Here is a 22,721-nt window from a genome sequence, read left to right on the forward strand (position 1 = left end):
TTTGTGTTCAAAGATTTAATTGTCAAAAACTAGCTGTTTTTAGAAACTTTATGAAAGGATACATGACCTTCCTTGTATCTCCCTCCAATGCTAAATCATACTTAATGTCAGGTAGAATTCATAAACTATTTCCATTTGCTAAAACGTAAAATAATGAGTGAAAACCTTGAAGAAAGTAAATTCAAAAAAAATACAAAGTTAGAAGTATACATAAGGACATTACCATCCTTTTTACCTTTATCAAATTGGAAAAGCTCAAATGATTATGGGATTTTGAAAGTTAATTCAAATGTTTTGAATGAGTTAATTTATAATATTTTGGTGAATTGGATTGTAAGACACATCTCTAGTACCAAAAACAAAACAAAAAAAGAGAACTGTGGTCCTCAACAAATATGTTTTAACCTTGCATGCAGCTTTCAGATGCCTGAATATGCCTGTCCAATAATGTTCAGACGGGACAGATTCTGTTTTGCAGAATGTGAATGTGTCTTGGTTTGAAATGTGCAAGTCAAGCACTGGCAACGCCCTTCCTAACCCTTCCCAAAAAGAGAGAGTCTTATTATCCCTGGGGAGACGAGTACTGTACAGCCAGAGCCTGAAAGGCTTCATGAAAAGTCAGAAGGAAATTTATAAATACACTCACGAACAAAGACCTTAATATTTGGAGACGTGTTGTGGTTTGACTAGAAAATAATTAGTTTGGCCAAATGACTATTAAATTAGAGCAGTGGTTCTTAACTGCCCTGTTTCAGGTGCTTTCCTTCTGCAATCATTTGACTTAGATGTGTCTTACATTGCCATGGACATCTAAGACATCCATGGCAATTTTACCTGAGAATTGGAATTGAGAAGCACTGACTTAGAAGAAAAAGAGGGAAGTCTGCAAGTCTGAGAACACTATTCTTACTGAAGTATGCCGGTGGTAGTCTCATGTTGGTGGGTGATGGTGTTTTGCTGCAAGAGAGATGTCATAAAATAGTTGGCAACAGGAGGAAAAACTAATATGTAAAAATAATGAAGCAACATCTAAAAAAAAAAAAGCTGTGAAGTTAAATCTTGGGACAAATGGGTCTCATAAATGGAGAATGACCCTAAGAATACTGCTAGATGGCTTAAGGATAACGTTAATATTTTACTGTAGCCATCACAAAGCCCTTATCTCAGCAGTGAAACTTTGTGAGCAAAAACAAAGTGTGTGAGAGCAAGGGAGCCCACTTATCTAATCAGTTACACCTGTTTCCCCAGGGGAAATGGGACAAAAGTCTCAAGCATATGGAAAGATAATGTTTGTCCCAGATCATAAAGTGAAAAAGCCAATTTTATCAAATACAAACCAAATATAAGTAAACTTCAAAAATGCAAAATGTTATATCATTGTGACTAAATTACATCAGGAGAAGTATGTGTATTTTAACATGTATCACCTATTCACCTTCTTGTTCCAGCTGCATATATATGCAGTTCAAATTACGGGACATTACTAGATACATGAGAAGCAAATTTACGGGTTTTTGTAAAATATGTCGAAAGACCAGAGGTACATACCCAGCAATGGTCAGTAGACCAGCCTTTTTGAAATGTTACAGTACAATGCTTTTGCAATCAAAAGTTTTGAGGGATGAGGAGAAAACAGGATTTTTTTCATGGGTCATTGATAGGTCAGGATCACCAGGATACTAGTCATCAGATCTAGTTTAAAAAGGCTGCCTTCAACATCAGAGTCCAATTTATTTTGAAAATGAAAGTCCTTTTCAAACCTTACATAAATCTATTACTTTCTCTGATGAGAATCAGAATCAATGCATCCATGAATAATCTAAGATTGGATATGAAATATTTCAACATTTAGCCATCAAATAACATTTGATGCTAATTATATATCTGCACTTGCATCACATAGTGGTACATCATGAAGTACAGGATCATAAAACATTTAATTTGAATCATCTTGTGATAGTTTACTATGAAAGAACAGTAGCCAATTCAGTTATGCAAACTGATTTTTTCAGCACTTACTTTATGAAAGCTTGCGTATAAAAATACATTTTCTTCTACACTACAGCACTGTATATACATTTTGTTTTTATCTTCTGATTCTAATCACCATTGTACTGAATGTAATTACCTCTGAAGCAGAAAAAAGCAAAGTGATAATATAAATAAAACACATGCCAAGGTATACTGTAGGTAAGGAAAGTGCTGAGATCAGCAGGATTGGCTTAGCCCTGGGATAAATCAAGTCAAGTCTGCTCTGTAGATTTTAGATTGTTGTGAGGAAGAGTGTTAATGTCATTTATGATTTTTGTTTCACTCAGAAAATATTGGCAGTTGCGCAATGGTTACAATGTTCAGAAAGAATGTGTGTAGTGATGCAACTTTTCAGTGGGTATATACTCTCATTGCTAACCCAAAACACATCATGCCAATCTAAGTCTGGAAGTCATATTTTCCAAAGAATTGGGGGAAAAAAGTAATTGCAAAAAGAAAATATATATATATATATATACTTAATTCTTGGAGATATGACTTGTCATATTTTTTTGCATACAGTGATTTAAAATAAAATAAAAATGCACAACCTTTCTTCCCCCTCAGAATCCTCTGGAGAAGATAACATGACAATGGAAACAATGGCATAGAGCATTTTATTTGCAACTTTAAAACAGTGTGAGCCGTGCTCATCAAACAGGAAGATCAGCAGGGTATAGTAAAAAATTATGCAGATATAAATGACTGAATATAACCACAAAAGGAGTAGTCATTGTAAAACTTTACACAAAACTTAAAAAACATGCAAAATTAAACAATTACATTCTTAAAACAAGTCATTAGTGTGAGTATGAGAAACATACCCCTTTTAGATTCTTCTTCTACTATTGCATATTAAATATAGACATAATATGTTAACTGCAACCCTTGGCTCTTTGAAGAAAATACCATTGATTTCAATCATTGGCTTTTTTTAATGCAATATGCATTTTCCTGCCTATGTTATAAATTTGCATGCATTCTTTTGATTTACACCTCACTAAAGCAAATGTATTTTGATGAAATATTCAAACACTGTCATTTCTAATTTGTTTCAAACATTTGGGCCAGTGCATTTGATACTGTAAAAGTATTTGTCCCATACAGATTTCTTTTTGCCTTTTTGTCACACTCAAGCATTTCAGATCAAAACTTGCCCTGGTTCAGACTAAAATGAGTCCTCTTACGGATGTTTTTCAGCTGCATGTAATGCAGTGTGTCAATGCAGCATAAATATCTATAAGGTTTCAATGAAAACTGGAAATCCAGAATGATAACATGTTCCCAAATATCAAACTGCAGTACACCTATGTACACAGATGTTACAATTCCTTCAGGAGCAAACTTCAACAATGGTACTTAGTTTATATTCCATGATGAAATATTATTTTTTTCTCAATGGACTTTTAAATATTTATATGATGATGTATCAGAAGAAACCCTTTATAAAAATCAATTATTTTCTAACATGTCTAGGAAAACATTTACAATAGACTATTTTTAATTCAAGTTTCAAAAATAAGTTTAAACATGTCAAGGTAAAAAAGTCATTTTGCACTATAGTTCAAATTTTGCACATGGAAACTGTAATCCATGGACACCCATTTATCTTGGTCATAAATGCCGTATCAAGAGCCCTTACATGTCAGCTTGAAATATGAATTCGACTCCCTGTCCCTGAATGCTGTATATTGACATTTGTGGTGCTTGCGGCCATCTGGCTGAAGGATTTTGATGTAGTTTATTTTCAAAGACTTCTTTGGGGATTGCTCATATAGTCAAGGGATGAGAAGAATATGATGGATATTTTACTATAACAATAGCCTATCTTTGGCATCATATTATTGTTTTGTTTGTGTCTTTTTTTTACCTATTTGGTGAATTGTTTCACAGTATCACTAAGCTTCACAGAAATACTGATCAAAAATTTGGTACTGGGGGATCTTATAGGTGGCTCCATGTCAATCTCAGGTGAATTACCAGGCTGCTACATGGAGCCTGGGTAAAGCTGAAAAGGGCTAAAGAGGCCAAATTGTAACAGATTGCAAACTTATACCCTTGCCCTTAAGCAGGAACAAAAGGATGGACTTTACAAATGAGGGTGGCAGTCACAGCGTAGTTGATGCTGGTCTTGGTATAGGGTGAGTCCCATCTGCCTCAGTCTGCTATTTTGGAGAAACAAAGAGACGCTTTTTTCTTTTTTTTTTTCTCATCTCAACCAAGCTTTCAAACTGTGTTGGCAAAATGCTCTTTCCAGTCCCCCTTGTCCTCATTATAAACACAAAGCTGTAAGTCCAAGATTGTTTCTACCCTTAGAGAATGTCAGCCTGGGAGAATCACAAAACCCACAGGCAGCAGTGACATATTATATTTCCAATAATAATGGGACATAAGTGAAATAAAGCGCAATTGTGCCCGTACTCTAGTGTATTTAATATGGGCGCATTCTTTACTAACAACTTTATGAGAGCCAGAGATGATTTGATGTGGCTGCTTCTAGACAGCATTCTATATTGATCCCCCCCATGCCTAACTGCACAGTTAGGCATAAGTTAAAGCACAAATGTGCTGAGAAGATTATGGAATATTATTCTTCACTGTTCAACATCCACTGCCCAGTGTAAGCACACAGCGATGTAGCTGCACCTTCAACAACAGTGGCATGATTAATGGGTTTTAGGACTGGGAAACTTGTTCTGTATGACACCAGCTTTTCTCTATGTGCGTCATGCTTTTTCTCCTCCTGACATATACGAGAGTCTCGCTCTTTTTACAGCCATCTACACCACTAGCTGGTTGGCTGGGCGGGAGGATCTGATATGAGCTGACAGCACAGTAATAACACATGCAAATTGGCTGGGTGGGGTGTGAACACAAATGCTAAAAGCACAAAAGTAATGTGATTTAAAAAGCATCTTTGAGCTTCAATCCTCAATGCTGTTGCAGTTGGGGAATAGATGTTTTGAGAGTAGCAGACTCAGGTATAGGGAACTCATACAATGCATTTCAGCTTGACTCCCCCCAACCCCCTGAGAGTAGTAAACTTTGATTGTTTTTCCAGCCTGCTGTCTCTCTTCACCTCAGCCACAGCCTATAGAACTGTGTGACTTGTCAAAGTAAGGAATGAGAAGTTAGCAATTCTTTTATGATTCACTAGGCTTTAGAGAATGTGAAATGAATGGTCTTTTCCCCACCTTCACACCTGCATGTACATGAATTTCAAAAGAGTTTTTTCTAATGCATGAACATCTCAGTGCGAAAAAAGCAGCATGTGGTCATGTTGAATTGTATATCTGTCTTCATACATTTTACATTGCAAATGTCTTGCCTAGGAACCCGTAACTGCTGTACTCAGTCTCTAACACACACATCTGGCATCTACTCACATTTGTCTCAAATGCATGTTGACACTCCCATAATTAATAATTTGCATTAAAAAATGTGTTGCAGTATGAGTTATTAGACTTTGCAATGATAGCACAACAATTATACGGCAGGTCTGGAGTCCAAACAAGAGTGCAATTTAATAAGAGATTGAAAGAGTGATGCAGGACTTCCAATGTACTAAATACTTTGTGTACTTTCACATATACATGCAATATAGAATTCTACATGATGCACCACTATGTGTTCTTACGACGGCTGGTGTATATTTCCAGCTGTCATTGGGCAAGAGGGTGGGTACACAGCACCACCCAGAGACAAGCAGGACAAATAATTACCCTAATACACTTAGTAAAGACTAGTTAATCTACCAGTCATGTGTAATGGTGGAAGGAATCCAGAACACCTGGACAGAATTCTTGGATCCACAAGGAGGATATTCAGGCCGAAAGACCCAATGGAATATATAATATACATGGAGAGTAAAATAGTACCTTTTGAAACGGTTTGAATTTTATAAATGTTTTGAACTGAAGAGCCATTCATTGGAAGCTGTACATGTGTAGTTTCACTTTTATCTTTTCATTTTAATTATTCTGTTTTTTTGTCCAAAAGTTTGAAATTAATATCTTTTACATTGTGATGACAATGTGTAAAGTTAATGCAAAACTTCAGTGAAATGCAAAGAATGCTGTTGCGTAACGGACATATGAATATGAGGAGAAAAGGTCGATTATTTCTTTGTGTTTAGGAACAATGCCGTCTGCTTTCAGATAAGTCACACACAAAATGCTAATATGCAGTGAATGCTTAAGCACCAACATTCTTACATACCCATTAATTAAATTAGAACATTATTGAAAAGTTCATCTAATTCATTAACTCCATCTGTAAGCAAAACACATTTTATAGTTTATTATACACAAACTAATGTTTTCAAGTTTTTATTTCTAGTAATTATGATAATTTTCCACTTGTGGCTATTGAAAACCAAATATGTAGTAGGAGAATATTACATCTTACCTGTTCTACGACTTTTAGATGTATCCCTTCTTCAGCACACCTGAATCAAATGAATGGCTCATAACCAGAGAGGTGCAGAGCTTAATGGCTGCTGATGAGGGGATTCATCCATTTGATTCAGTTTTTTGGGAGAAAGGTTTCATCTTGTGCTCCAGAAATGGACTTCAGCATCCTACATAAGACAAATAAAAAATCATTTTTTTATATATGAATGTGGGCTCACTAAAAAATGTGTTTAATACCTGTTAATGGTTATTAACAAGTTGAAATGGTACTTTTAATCTAATAAACAGGACTCATTGGAACACATTCTAATTTAATACTAATACTAATACTAAATGGCAATATGTTGAAAAAATATGTTGAAACTTTCAATAAAAGCAGAAGAATATCTTTCACGTATTCTAGCACATGTAGATTAAGTTTGAGTTTTATATTTCTTAAAGATGATAGAGATTTCTTTGAGGCATTGAACAGGCTGCAGATTTTCTCACTTATCCATTAGCAGGTTTTATATTTTCCTTCTCACATTCTCTTTGAAAATTACCAGCATAATAGTGCTTAGAGACTTAGAACAAAAACAGGTGTTAGTAAACAAGAGACTGACCAAGAAAAAAATTGTCATGAACATCAGTGTTTCTACTAGGACTGATGGAAATAACTGATGTTTTAAACACTATTCCGAGATTTTCAAGCCAGACTCTCCTCTGCACAACTATGGCTTCAAACCCTTTCCTTTAACATCACAAAATGGATCAATGGCCAGGGTGCAGCCCAGTTGGAGTCCTCACACTGGGAATATATGCTTGGGTTTTTACTGATAATGTGGACACAGCTCTCATTTTGGCCATAAAAGAAGCCTTTTCTTTTACTCTACAAAACAGTTGCACATTGTCATTATTGCCCAGAAAGGCTGAGAAGTGTGATTTGTCAATAGTTGGAAAAATCTTTCACTTTTTTTTTTTCTTAAAAATTCAGACCATCGCCCCAGACTGCCTCTTTATTTGTGTTATTGCACTGGACAGAGAGTAAGAATGTTTTCTCACAAACCACACCAAAAAATAAGCAAATAAAAGTAAGTTACCTTTTAAAAATTCAATGTTCTATTCATAAAAGGGAAGTAACTAAGAAAAAAAATTGAATAAATACATTAATGGAACACATATATTAAAGGAAAATTGTATCAGTTGAGTGATATGGAAAAAAATAATAAAATAAAACTGAAAAACAGATGGTTGAAAATAAACTGACATGGTAATCTTTGATCTTTATAGGAATATTGAAGTTGATGTTCTGTGTTGCTTGTAAGCAAGTCGATGATTTCTGCTCATCCCAAGCTTTTAGGGAATCGGATCTAGAACTGAGCAACATATCAGCTGAGGATACATGATCCAGTATAGTTCTGGTCCCTGGAGCTATAGTGAGCAGTGGACCTTACAGAGACCAGACAGACAAGGGGAGCATTTATTGCCCAGAATGGTGCCTTGAGGAAACTGTGATCTTTTCTTTGCTCAGATTTGTAACTGCTAAATGGCACAAACAAATCCTGGTCTGACAAATAAGATTAGGCAGGTTAGAATAGGCCACATATGCTTGTTTTGTTTAAAAGTGAAAAAGTTGTGTACTCATGCTGTTGATTCAAACAGACGTTTTATCTGAAGAATTTGTCTCTGTTGTGGTTAATAGGTAAAATTTTTACCTCCTGAGCTGGAGGTAAAAATGTTCACATTTTGTGTTGAGGATGTGTGGGGTCTGCAGAGATGTTAGCTGCCCTTTTCCTGAGCATACAGCTATATAAGTTCTGCACAGGGAAAATCTCACCCCTAAGGGTGATCTCTACAGATCTGAATGTTTGCTGCAGTTCTGCCTTGTAAGCCAAACCACACAGTGATGGAGGAACACAGTACTGCCTGAATAATAAGTGTAGAAGATTAGCAGCTGCTCCTGTGAAAGATTGTATTTCTTGAGTTGCTACTGGAAACATAGTCTCCGCTGGTCACTCTTCCAAACATTGTCTATGTATGAGGACCAGCTCATGCCTGAGAAATGCTGGTTCCTCGCAACCAGAACTGGTCCACTGTTGCCATGTTCATTTACAGGCATGTTACAGTCCTGCATCAGTACATTACAGTAGTTTCATGTGCCAACTTCAGAAATTTCATTGACGGGCTGAGGTGCAGTCATTTGTCAAATTATTTTGATCAATGGTCTTTTCAAGGATCTTTTATTCAAAGTGTTAGGTTAGCTATGGGGCATAATTACTTGTCATGGATGCATTTGATTTAGGCTTCTCAATGAAAGTTTTTTTTTAATTATTTATTCACTCATCAAAAAAAGTAGACTTGTAAAGAAGAGTAACCAGCAGAAACTGCAAAGCGATTCAAGACAAAGAGCTTAACAAGAAAACCAAAAACTAAAATCAAAAAATATATAGGCTAGATTTAGTAATGATCAAACACAGTAGCTGCAACACTCAGAAATAACTTCCAGATTTGTTAGGGTTATGACAGTGGGGTGTAACAGAAAAAAGAATAAATTAATAGTTATACAGATATAGACTGGTGAAAGTAAATCAGTGGAGTGACCCTCTTTTTTTGTCACTTTCCCCCTCCTTACGCCTACATGAAGATTAGTGTTAGTTTGACTGTGGTTCTCTTTCTCCAGTCTATATGAGGAGTAAATCAACATAAGCTGTTGCATCAAACTGCACCATTTTTAATTGAAAAACTGAAATATTTATGTGTTGTTTTCAAATTAGCCTTAAAGTGTGACCATCTTAGTAAATTCAATTCTATTTGAAAATGGAGCTGAATCTCTAACTAGTGGAGAGGAGAGATCTGCTGACTAATGAAGTATGAAAAGCTTAGAATTCATCGTCACAGCCAACCATCTTAATCCTGTACAGGCCTGTTGTGTTTGCAAATAGCATGCTACACACAGTAGGTCTCAGTATTAATCATGTCAAATGTTATACCAGGGCTTATTGCTGTCTCAGGCTTAGTTTCCCATTAGGTGGCCCCCTCCCATGGGCTAAATTCAACACAGCACCCTGATCAATGTACAGTTTTCCTCAACTAGCTTGACAGGCGAGTACAATTATTTATCTCAGCATCAATATTTATCTTTAAAGTTGTCAGTTTAACCCTCTCAGGCTCAAATTACTTGCAGAGACTAGCTAAGTTGTTGCAAATCTGCAACATCTGCCTGGAGAGGGTTAATAAAAATAATTAACTTACAATGTCTTGTTTTAGTGTATAAAATGCTACATATTTATACAAAACCTTGATGTTTTAAATTTAGAAATGCTAATACTGTCTAAATAGCTTACACCATGGTTTTCCAATTGGACTAAGGGACAATGTTGAGTGCACATTTGCTGGAGTATCCAGAAAGAAAATTTCTCTAAATACAATTGAAGAAATTTATATTGTTTCATATTGTTATCACTCTATATGCATTTTATGTTTTGGCCTAACTTGACTCTGCTAGATGAACTGCATTATGCATAACCTCAGTGTTAAATCCTAAAGCATGACAACTCAGGAGCAGACCACTGACAGCTAATCATATGCCACAGTGAAGCAGGCTTGTCAGTAAGCTAATGGAGTGTTCTAAGGTTAATTTACAACCATATGAGTTCTATCAATAAGCAATTAAGAGATGTGGAAACACAGAGCCACCCAGGCCAGCAGCTGAATCCCGTTGTAAACCCCCTACCTTCTTTAAATCAATTAATTGCTATGGCATGTCTGTTTAAAAGTGTTAGATAGATTTACTCATAAAAACGGACACATTAAAAAGGCACCACTCCTTCTATGGCCTTCTTTTGTCAGCATTTCTGCCTTAAAGCGTGACACTTGTATTCATAAATCGTAACTTCTAAAGATATCCTTATCTCACATCATGACTGCATTACTATATAGTAGGTTATATGAATTCCTGATCAGAGCTTGGGCCTTTTGTGGTGGAAAAATCTCACAGCTAAATCTCAAGTGAAATAATTTACCGGAAAAGCGCAAAAGTGTTCTGAGCAGAGGATGAAAGCCTTTTGAAAACAATATCTGAGCAAAGTGAAAGCTTACATTTCCATTTCATACTTTGAGATCTTCCTGGAAATTTCAGTGATCTAAATGAATATTTTGCATTCACTCATTAAATGTCAAAATATTTCTGTTTATTATGAAAGTACTTTTATATATACACATGCTTTAGATCATCAGTCAACAAATCAAAGACAGAACTATTTTTATCCTTGGTTCTCATGAATAGAGCCTTTTGAGATTTCAGTTGGAGATATAAAGGGCTTTATAAATAAAATGTATTTTTATTAAATGAGTCGATGTCTTAAAGTTAACCAAAAATTGCCTCAGACTGTTAAAATGTTAAGATGCTGAACTGCTTGTTTAAAATTTGATTTATTTTGTGTTAATTGAAACAATGTTGTGATTATTTAGTTTAACATCAAAATCTCAATCAGTCGATTTAATTAAAACAAAAGAAAACAGGCGTTTTATTCTGGATGACAAATGTTCTGTGGTTGTGGAAAATGAAGAAAAGCTTATAGTTTGAAGCCTAAAGAATATAGTTTGTAGAATTCCTATGCAGATATTGAATATATATATATATATATATATATATATATATATATATATATATATATATATATATATATATATATATATATATATATATATATGTTTATTGAAATTTATTCTAAAAAGAAAAAAAAAAAGAAAAACAACCCTACTCAGTTCTGCACATTCCACCATCAAACTTATTAAGAGCTACCTGTGGCTTCCTGTGAAGCACCCAGGAAGCCACGGGATGCTCCAGAGCTGCACGTTGCAAACTCCTGCAGTAGAAGTTAACTACCTGACCACTGATAAACTATAAAATGATGAACAGTTATGTCCATGTTTTTTTTTTTTTTTTTTTTTTTTTTTAATCAACGTAACATACGTTATTAAATTGTTGTTTGACCAAGATTTCTCTCTTCCTTCACAGCTCCTCCAAACAACATATCAGTGCTGGCTGAGAACACTCCAGCCCCCTTCAGTCGATACCAAGCTCAGAATTTTACTCTTGTCTGCACAGCAAAAGGAGGAAAACCAGCCCCATCGGTGAGTTGAAGATTTTTTTTTCTTTTACAGAAAAATAGAACCTTTAATTCACCCGTTATGTTTTCTATAGCATTTTTGTTTTTTCCATGGAAAAATGTTAGACTGTCAGCTCAATGGTTTTATGGTGTGCAAGAAAAGAAGGGATCCAAAAGCAAAATTCAAAGGCTGAAGTGAACTCAAAGCCTTAGAACTCTTCTATTCGTCACAGACAGAACAAAATTAAAACCACTTAAGAGCAGGTTATCTATAAAGGCAAGGCCACCAAAGACCACAGATGATCCAGCAGGAGCAGAACAGATAATAAACTCACAATGGTAGCACAGAGACCAAAGGATTCAGGAGATAATACTTCCTTAAGAGCTGATGACAGATGTGCATCAGGTGACCGGCAATCAATTACAGAGTCTGTACATGAGGGGAGGGCAGAAAGAAGCGGACTGACAAAGGGAATAATGACACAATGCTAAATAGTAGCACATAATCTTGAAGTCTCAATAGGGTAGAAATTGCCATGGCAAGCTTTTGATCTCGGTACCTCCCAGAGATGTTCAAAGAATTTTTTTCCTAAACAATGCTAATTTCATAGTAATGGTCACATTCAGTAAAGTTAATTCAATGTGGTGGCACAGTCGTGACTAAGTGTAAAATGATCATAAACACTTGCACTGAAATTTTAAGTGCAAGTGCAATTGCATATATGTTTCGGTGCTACATGTATGCCATCACGTGCCAGTTTTTTTCCTCTCAACATTCTGGAGAACAAGAAAAGGCCTTATAAAAAAACGCTACATATTTGACGGTATATGAGCTTATGGACACTGTATGAGAGCATCCATTTGCTGTTCAGTCTTAACAGACCATTAATCATTGTCCATGGGTGTATGGTAATGGACCGCAGACTCGGAGCTCACCTATCTCTTGCAATTATGAGCCCAGTGAGGGGTGAATACAAGGTGAAAATGATTTCCGGTACTTCCTGTTTGATGCCATGATGAGTGAGGTTCTCCCCTGTTGTGATTTCATGCAGAGACTTAAGCCATGTAAGCTTAGGACTGCTGGATGTTTTTTTTTCTAAAAGATAATGGAGACAAAGATGTCTGACAGCTTACAGCTGGTCAGCAAGCAAGAACTGTCTCTGTGTCATTGGATAAGCTACAGTTATTAATTAGCTTTGTCGTTCACACAGCAAGCTGATAAATGAGTTGAGAAAACATTAAAATAAAGAACCTGACTGCTCAATCCACAATTATTCTATCAGATTGCAGAAAATGCATGTATAAAACAATGCAAGTTTCAGAAAAAAAAGATCCATGTTTCACTAAAGCATTAACTGGAGAAAATAAAACTGAAAAAAGAAAACATCATTGCCTCAAGTAACATTGCTTTGCTACTTGAGGCAATGAAGAAATATTTTATTTGGATTTTACCATCATATGCCAGAAGCCAACAATTGTACACTGAAGGTTTATAAATGTAAAGACTTAATTTGCTAGTTATGAAGTTAAAAATATAATAATACATGAATAAAGTAAGAAAAATAGCCTCCAACTCAAAAATGAGAAAATAATTCAAAGTGCATTATCACTGAAACAAATCAACTGTTGACCCAGAAAAGCCCCAGGCTTCAATGGACTGTAACTCAGAAAGTGAATCCCAAAATATCTTCAGAAAGACTAGTTAAATGTTTTACCTAATTTCACCATAGCAAAGGATCAAGTCTGGTTGAAATGTTGAAAGTGACACAACTGTGATGTAAGAAACACTGTTCAGCTTTTCCCTTTTCTTTCCAAACATCCCAGATGACTAAGGGCAAATGTCAAACTCAAGACTGCACATCAGCTGTTCCCAACCCAGTGTGCAATATAAGCAATTCGGGTTTTGATATGCGTAAGAAGAAACAAGTAGACTGCTCAAAATGCAGGCATATTCTCTCTAACATAGTCAAGAATGTTGAGGCTTTATGGAAATGCACACAGAATAGAAATGCATACTGGGTAAGTGAAATTGACTTTAATTTAAAAAAGTAAAAAAATGCTTGGATATAAACTGAAATAGACAATTATGTGGGATTTCTTACCATAACAATTATGGAGGCAATGTTTTATTGTAGAGATGCACCTGCATTTACATTGTAGTATAAACAACAGAAAATATCAAAGCAAGCATCCTTACTACAGAAAACAAATCTAAGTTTGAACCTCTGAATATATCCTATACCTTCACATTTGTCAATTTTATTTAAAGGTTATCTTTTTCAATGCTATTTTGGTCACTGAAGAATTTAACCCCAGTAGCTAAATAAAATAATAATAATAACAACAACAAAATACTGAAAAACCATACTTTTTAGACCAGCATAACACTTTTCAGAAGTGTGAAACTAAAAAGATATGTTTCATTCATACACTGTAGACATATAATTTTTTTTCTAATGTAAATATAACAAATCAAGAGAAGACTCGGATGTAACAGCAGCCATAACTCTCACGAAAAGGGTGTGATTAGTTGGGACAGGTGAAAACACCTGTGAGCAAATATCATGAGAGAAAAAACTCCTTGAATTTGTAATGCTCCTTTAGCGTAGAAAAAAAAAGCAAGTTAAAACCAGATTTCGAAAAACAGAAAAATCTATGAGAGAAAAAAAATCCTCCATACATCTTCCTGAGAGTGTTTGGACAAACATTATTTTGCCTCCTCTTCATAGCTTTGAGTCAGATGATTAGATTTATGTCAGCTTTGGAGTAATGCAAGATGTAGTATAGTACTGAAAATACAAAAAAAAAAAAAAATTGTACAAGGCTGAAAGTTAACCCCAATCCTAACAAAACATTAGAATTTTAGGTGCAGCCTTAGAAGTTTATAATCACCAATATATTGAAAAACAAAAAAACCCAACTTGTTTCGTGTGTTATCCCTTCCACTGGAAGACTGTCCTTATTTCACCTGCAACTAAACTTTTTCAGATCCTAACTGAAACCTTAGAAATGCTACAAAATGCCATGAAAACTTAGTAGGATGTATCAGTGTGAGAAATACTCAAAAGAGAATGCATGAAAAATGTTTGGACATTTTCTCAGTTACAGCTCACAGATTTACCTCACAGCAGGAAATTTTCTGCTGGAGATGCATCTCAGGTTGAAATGTAACTCAAAAGTTCAGGCAGACTGTCTTGAGAGCATGGAAAGCAGCAAAATAAAATGTAGCAAAACTGGTGACTGTTCTTTCTTTGTGTTGATTTTAATACTGTGAGTGTTTGAACTTTTCGACAACATCAGAGAGTGAGTGGAAAGCCAGGACAGCAAAAATCAGAATGTTTCAGCAAGTTACCACAATTCACATAACAGTAAATGCTACAGAATACTAGCTGCTTTGTTCAAACAATGCCTTAACATAGGTCTTCAAAATGTTCTACTTGTCATTTGGGTTGGAAAATCTATGCAAGACAGTCTGAAGTGAATGATGCTGACATACTGTCACACTTCTCTTCCACAGGAGACTAAAAGATCTGCTTCCCATTCTTACTTTTACAAATGATAGAAAGTAACCAGGGAACCTGCAGAGAACACACTGAGAGTGTTCTGTTGTAAACCTATAAGACAATCAGAGTTCTGCTATGTCACTGCTTGGTTATCAAGAAAGAGAATTTTAAATTTAACAGGGAGCCAATATGAAAAGTGAAATATCATATTTTTCTTTTATTTTAATTTTTATCAGGATGCTTTAGATTACCAGAAGGCTTGACAGAACTCAGCAGGTGAAATTTTACATGAGAATTATTTTGTGCAAATAAATTAATGAGCATGTTGTGTATGACTCATAGACCTATCCCACCTTGTTCAAGGAGGCATAAAAAGTCCCCTCCAAGTCATCTTGATTGAGAAAAGGGTTTCAGGAGTGGTTTTATTACAGCAAACTTAAAAGACTCTGGTAATTATCCATTTGCAAGGGATAGATGAATCATAACCAAAATGGAGAAGGTAATCAAAGGAAACGCTTTCCTGAATAATTTGGTTGGAATTGGGTTTAAGATGAAGGCAAGATGAAGCTAATGTTTTAAAAATTCAGAAAGCTTAACTGAAAAAAAAGAAGGTTTTATGCTTACCTCCTGTGCTCCATCATTTTCTTAAGGCCTCTTCAGGGGAGGATGTCAATGATTCTGTTTCTCATAAAATGCATTTTATTTGTAAAAAATCCCATGAAATCTTGACTCCTGAGAGCTGAATGGCTCAGGAGATGCACTGTTAAAATATGCAGCTCTGACTTAAACCAGCAAGCCAGTCTCCCAGGGTCTAATTCCCTTCTTTTCAACTGGGATACATTGTCTAATGCAACATGCAATGAAGTAGTAACGCTGTTAACAATGACATCGGTTTTTGATGGTGTGTGAATTTGGTTATTGTGTTGTTCTGTGTTACTGAGATAAAATAAAATCGAACAAATAACTTAAAGGTTGTTACGGCATTGTCTGATAAAGGTTTATGATTATGCAATTTTCTTTCAGGGCTAATGCACTTGGTTTCTTGATTAAAAAGATTTTGTAAATAAACTTGTTAAAAAATTCATAAAAAAAATGTTTTGAAAAAATAGTTATTTATTCACACTTAATGACAAACCAACCCAAGTTTCCAAGTTATGAAAACAAATGTGCACAGGTCTGCAGATGTTCTTGTCTTTGAAGAGAAATAATTTTTTGAGAGATAATGAAATAAGTATATTATATACTTATTTATTTTGTATATTTAATATTCTTATACTTAAGATTTAGGATTTGCTTCCAATGGATCTGTTAGGAGCAAAACCTGTTGGGCTATTTGGTTATTTTCTGTTCAGGTAACAAACTCTCAAGATTTTACCAGCCCATTGACTCAGTGGTGCAATATGTGCGTAACAGTATAGAAGCAGCACAGAGATGCATTAAACTATGACTCTGCTTCCCAGTATGGCCAGGCAGTAGACTTCTTTCTGCTGACAAGCTTTAAGAAAGTCTTTTTTCAGGAGGACTTCCCAGCTGCTTACTCTATGAAAAGCACTTATGTTTGTCATAGTGACCATAGCATCACTGCAGCAGTCGTCACCAAACTGCCCTAATCTAAACCCCCCAGAGAATGTATAGAACATTTTTAAAAGGAAGAGGTGCAACACCAGACCGAGCAATAGCTTTCTCTTTTTCAATTGAACAACATTTACTGAATATTAACATGATGTTCAGCTTTAGAAATGATCACCTGTGATGTAACTGACTGTTCTACATATAACCTTGCTCAGGTTAAGGCTTTCATAAAAAGATGCCTATGTGTGTTTTTGTTTTATTTTTCCAGAGTAGATTTATACCTGTTTAAATGTGAACACCATAAAGCCATCATTTGTACAAAGATAGGGTCTCTGCATCTCACACTTATTTCTATCTGGTTTTCTTTATGCAACCTTGAATGCATATGCATTACTTCTTTTCAAAGAACCTTTGCCTGACAATGATGGCCAGAGTGTATATTATAGGTTTTCTTTTATATTCAAAAAGCTTCATTTTTCTTACTTCTCAGCCTTGATCTTATGTGCTGTAGTGGGTTCCTGCTTTGATCTGCACCTTGATATACACATGACTGTGCAGCAGTTTATTTCTGTATATAAATCTTTCTTCTTCAAGGCTAAATGTTTCTTTCAAATGTTATTGCTTGTGCACTTTTTGCTAAGTTCCAATGGTATATTTTTGAAAATGCTGCAACTAAAAGACGCTATTTGTGAAAAGTGTCTGGCATTATGTTTTAAGATCTGTCGGCATCCGATGTTTCTGAGCAAGCTGGTGACATATCAATAATATCTCCCCAGTGCAACTATTAGAACATCCTTACAGCACAAGCAAGCACTGATTGAAAAGAAGAAACATAATAACGGTTAATAATAAGCGGGAAAACTGATTAACTCATGGCCAGGATCTCTCTCATTGCCTCTCTTATTTTTTTTCTGCTTCTGTACTCTCATTGAAAAATCCTGTCACTATGAAAATTACTGCCTTGTTCCTTTGACACGACCATAATTAATTGCAGCAACATAAAGGTGTACATGGACCAAAGTATGATTGTTACATTTTGAAAAGAGTTAGAGTTTGAAATATTTTGGAGGTGGGAGCAGCTTGGCAGTGTTCAGAGTGCAGGTGCTTTCATCACTGTCTATTCAGAGAGAAATGCGAAACCCTTTTCATACCATCCCAGCCTAATTTTGCCACTGTCTTGGCATTATGTATGGGCTCCAGCTTAGAATTACATCTCTTTTTTCAGTTCTAATTCATTTCAGCATCAAATAAATGGTTTTGTCTGCCTTCATTGTGCGCAGATATTGGAGTATGAAGTATTTGGGGATTTATAACAGAGGCGTGATTGATAATCACTTTATTCCATGCTGCAACACTGCTTGTAAGAGAACAATAAAGCTGCAATGCCAAAAACACTCCAAAATCCTCTTTTACATGGTGGTGAGCACCACTTTCCAGGTCTCATGTCAGCTAAATGTACCACCAAACAAGCTCGTTTTTCATTTTACTCCCTATTCTACATGTGAAAAGGACTGACGGTACCAGACACATTGTCTGGCACAACTTGTAAAAGCCTATAAAGCTTTAAAACAAATGAAGATTTTAGCCTAATTTGACAATGAAATATTTGAACACTTGGTTTGGGTTAGAAAAAAAAAAAGCATAAAACCATATATACATTTTAACTGAGCTATTTTCAATTTATACTTATCTTTTTTCAGGGTTTGGGATATTCTTGGTAGTTTTGATTCATAATCTGTGACGTTTTGTTTACACTGGTTTTCATATACGTAATCATGCTGAGGCCAAATTCTGATAGACATGTTCTACCTTCCTTACATTTACAGGAAAAAAAGGTAGAACATGTCTTTTTAGAATTTAACGAGGTCATCAAGTTTACATAGAAACTATTAATGTTGCCTACAATCCAGTCGGCTGTTTGGAAGTTTGAAACTAGAACTTTTCTGTTCTACCACTGGAAAAGTAATGATGTCTTAATTGCTAAACTAAATGCAACCATTTTCTTTGATCAGATGAGATTAAAATGTAGTTTTTTTGGGGGAAAAAACCTTCACAAAATACTGGTTGAAAATGTTAAAAATGACCTAATGCTTATTGTTAAGCATGGTCATGGAGCTATGCTGCCTTGGTCTAATTAGGGGTCTCAATGATGGCTTTACAGAAAACATGTTTTTTTTTTCATCTTTATATTTTTTCTTGATTGAGAAATACATCAACATAGGAGCTTGATGGTACTGTTTCTTTTAATATGAAATGATGCTACTAGAATAAATTATACATTTATTTCAGAGCATTTCACTTGTTTTGCAAGTGTGCCAATAAATGTGACCTCCACTTTAATATGCAATTTATTCATATCTTATTTTTCCAAGTCGTCTCAATGGACAAATTCAATTTGAAGCACAATAATTGGTAGTGTGTTTTTACACATATACATTGTGAAAACCTTTCTATGAATGCAAATGAGTTGCACTAAACTGAGTGAAAAGCTTCTTGTTCACAGTGTCACCCAACAAAAGGGACCATGTCACTTTTGAAAGGAGCAATTTATAGTAGACATGTATCAGAGTGAAAAACAGATTAAGTGTTGCTTTGGTAGATTTATAATCAAATGTGGAAAATTAATCAGTGTTTGCTGTCTCATTTGAAAAGAATAAAAGAATGGAAATGCTTTCACTTTTCTCTTTGTCAGAGAAACTCAACTTTTGGCACATTAGTCAGAAGCGCAAAGAAAAACAAATTAACTTTGCAATAAAGGCTGGTGATGTCATTTTAAGAGTAATAACAAATATAAAAAGAATGATGGTGGTAAATAATGATGGGTGGCTTTCTTCACTTGTATAAATGTTATCACATTTTCAAGATAACATTCCACATAAACAGAAACCCAATACATTTAGTTTTCAATTTCTTAGAAATGCTTGTACATTCAAAGAGACAATAAACATAAATCCTATGAGAGCTAAATTCTGGTAAGATTGTATGTAAGAAAATCTTTATTCTTTTATTTCTAGCTTTTCAAAGGAAAAGCTAGAATGAATCTGTTTAGTAGTTCTTAGAAATACATTCAAAAATCTTCCATTGATTTGGTTTGAATTTTACATAATTAACTCTAAGAACTGGTGACACATCAGTTGCAAACACAAAACAACAATACAACCAATAACAACAAGGGCTAAAATTGCATATAATTTTAATGGGCTTTTGCTACATAAAATCTTGTTGGTGAAGAGATTATCTCAGATCATAACACATGCACAAGTACTTACTTTAGGCATCATCACAAATGTGACTGATATTTCTCAGCCCTTCTATCAGTCTTTTTTTACATATGTCACCTCATATCCATATCTTCGGCTTTCATATCCATATTGTAGATTTGATCTGCCAGTGATGGAAGAGGAAATGAAACAAGCAGGATAATGACACAGAAATAATATTTCACACTTTCCCTGGAGCAACATGCTGTTTATTTCAGTCATGCATTTTATGAAGCATTAATTTACGTAGACAAATGGAAAAGTCACAGTAGAATTATTATAAAAGACTAAGCAGGTTCTCAATATTTACCTGAAAATAATACATTTGCTATAGTCTTATCTTTGACTTTAATATGCGGAGGACAGAGCTCTCACATGCTATTAAATCAGGTCCTGTTTATTTAATAATTTACCTATAAATCAAGTTGCATGATAATGGATATGGAAACAAATCAGTCATGCAGATTTACTGAGTTAATTCTCTGTTATACAATTCTATAGCCAAAACAGGTGTTTTTGCATACCAACACCATTTTGTTCAACAAAAGCTATGAAACAGGTGCATGGATCTGTCTAATCCACACTGTTCCCCTTCCACCTGCTGTGATAATTAATGAGGTGCTTTGGTACACAGTGAAGAGTCAGACTTGCTAGCAGATGCAATGGGGTCATTGTGGATAAGACTAATGTTTACGCTGCCTTTGCGGCATTTGAATCTCCAGCCATGGTTCAGAGCATAAGGTAAATGCAGATAACAGGACATGAATACTTGAGTCTTTAGCAGAATTAGGTTCCAAATTAGCCTTATACTTTTTGCTTGTCAATTAACAAGTTGTATTTTGTTGAACTTTTGCTACCTAAAATGCAATATTTAAGATATAGATTTATTTATTTATTGAGTGTTGCTTTTATGTGTCTGTGCCAGAAATCCATGAACATTCAACATAGGTGATTTTAGGGACCAATATAGAAATGCTAGTGCTGACATGCTATATAATTCTAAACCCAGATTTGGAATCATTGTATTTTTACCAAATTAAATTATGTCTGAGTTTCATCTACTTTTGAGGGAGTTAAAAAATCTGGAGTTAGTTCTTCTTCTGACAAGCTGCAGAACCTGTAGTTGCAAAACAAATGTACAGCATGAAGCTACCACCTCTGGGCTTGGTCGTTGATATATATTGTTTACAAGCCTCCACTTGATTTTCCCAAAAATGTCATTGAGATCAAATAATGATGACAAAACAATAATGCAGAAAGCAATTCTATCTACATATGGTCAGCAGTAGATTTGACACTAGTGAACCAGCATCAGATTGCAAAATTCTGACATTGCAACTTACTATGTCCAAATGTCAGTTGCAGTTTATGCATGTACTTAAGCCTGAATGTGTAATTGTAACACATTTGCACCCTCTTTTTATATAACTTAAAATACTTATGCAACCAAAAATGTTCAGAACTTACTAAAATATTTATATTTTAGCAACAGCTTCATCACTTTTATATGAGAGAGAGAGGAAGAGAGTTTTGCAAGATATTATTGCTCTGTATCAGTTAACAAAGCTACATTCCAAAAGTTATTAAGCACACAAACAGACTGGCTGAGAAATTGTCATCTAATATGAGATAAATACTTTTGTCCAACATTATTTTGTTTAATTAAAAAAAAAATGTTCATGAAATCTGTGTCTGTGCTGAATATAACCTAAATATGGGATATGAATACTTTTAAAAGCCGTCATTAAGAAGAGCTGTTTATTTGTTGTAAGAGCCAGTTGAGTTTTATCATCATTTATCACCATTACAAACACTGTGCTGTGGAATCAATGAGATCAAGGCTAGGTTTTTAACTGTGTTCCTGTTTCAAGATGGCTGGTCTCATTTGTAAAGTAAGCTATAAACTCAACCCTGAAAGCACATACAACTTACAGTGTTGTTTTCAGTTACTGAAAATATTCACTGAACGTCATCAGGACTGACAGATAAGGACATTATTAACCATTTATTTGAAATAGCTAAAATGAAAGTTGAAACAAATGAAGCTGTGCTAGTCATATTGATTTAAAAGTAAGTATTTCCATTCAGGAATGAAGTCTGAGGTGGCCATTTTAAAACTAGTACAAAAAAACCCCAATGTCAATACAAATTATACTGTCACTTCAAAGGTTAATGTCTTTTCACAGAGGACACACAATTTGATGAGTAATTGCTGTCCAGGAAGAGTATCTTTTGCAAATGTTGGCTTGAGGCACCACAGCTTGAAAGGGTGCATTAGTGCTATGTTTGAACAATCTGCATACCAAGAACCTGCACACAAGGTTGTGAAATGCACATCTTATAGTAATGTTTCTTTGATCCTCAGAAATTAGAATTTAGATGACCACATGTCCCCCAAAAGAGCTGCGGATTGAACGGTCCTTTTGTTCAACAACACAGAAAAAGGCACATCGTTTCAAAAATACCGTTACCACAGGCAAAGACTATACAACCTTGTTTCAATGCCAATATCTTCTAGGCATGTACTGGAATGAGATATGAATTCCCTGTCAAGAGATTAGGCAGTCAGAGATTTTTATTAAACTCATAGACTGAGGCTGTAAATTCTCTGATATTAAGGACATCCCTTTGTGTTGAAGAATGAGTTTTTAAAAATACATTTCTTACAAACCAGTAGAAATATAACGCCATTCCTTTCCACTGGAAAGAAAAAAAAGCACATATAGTAAGGAAAGTGTGCTTTTAATATCTTTTATTCATTTATTTATTTTTATCCATTACAATCACTTGTTTTGTTTTTGTTTTTGCCCTTTGACGTCTAAAGTTAAAAAAAGGCATTATAAATTAAATGTA

The 22,721-nt window shown here is 34.9% G+C and overlaps 1 protein-coding gene across 1 annotated transcript in view; it reads left to right on the forward strand.

Annotated features, from left to right (window-relative positions):
* igsf21a (immunoglobin superfamily, member 21a) overlaps nucleotides 1-22,721 on the forward strand; it is a 164,812-nt gene that overhangs the window by 119,673 nt on the left and 22,418 nt on the right. The window contains exon 6 of the mRNA XM_055050398.1: nucleotides 11,443-11,558. Coding sequence (XP_054906373.1) covers nucleotides 11,443-11,558 — 116 coding nt within the window. The remainder of the gene's footprint in view (nucleotides 1-11,442; nucleotides 11,559-22,721) is intronic.

Source organism: Poeciliopsis prolifica, unplaced genomic scaffold (assembly GCF_027474105.1).
Source record: "Poeciliopsis prolifica strain line A6 unplaced genomic scaffold, Auburn_PproV2 SCAFFOLD030, whole genome shotgun sequence".
In the NCBI taxonomy this organism is placed as follows: domain Eukaryota; kingdom Metazoa; phylum Chordata; class Actinopteri; order Cyprinodontiformes; family Poeciliidae; genus Poeciliopsis; species Poeciliopsis prolifica.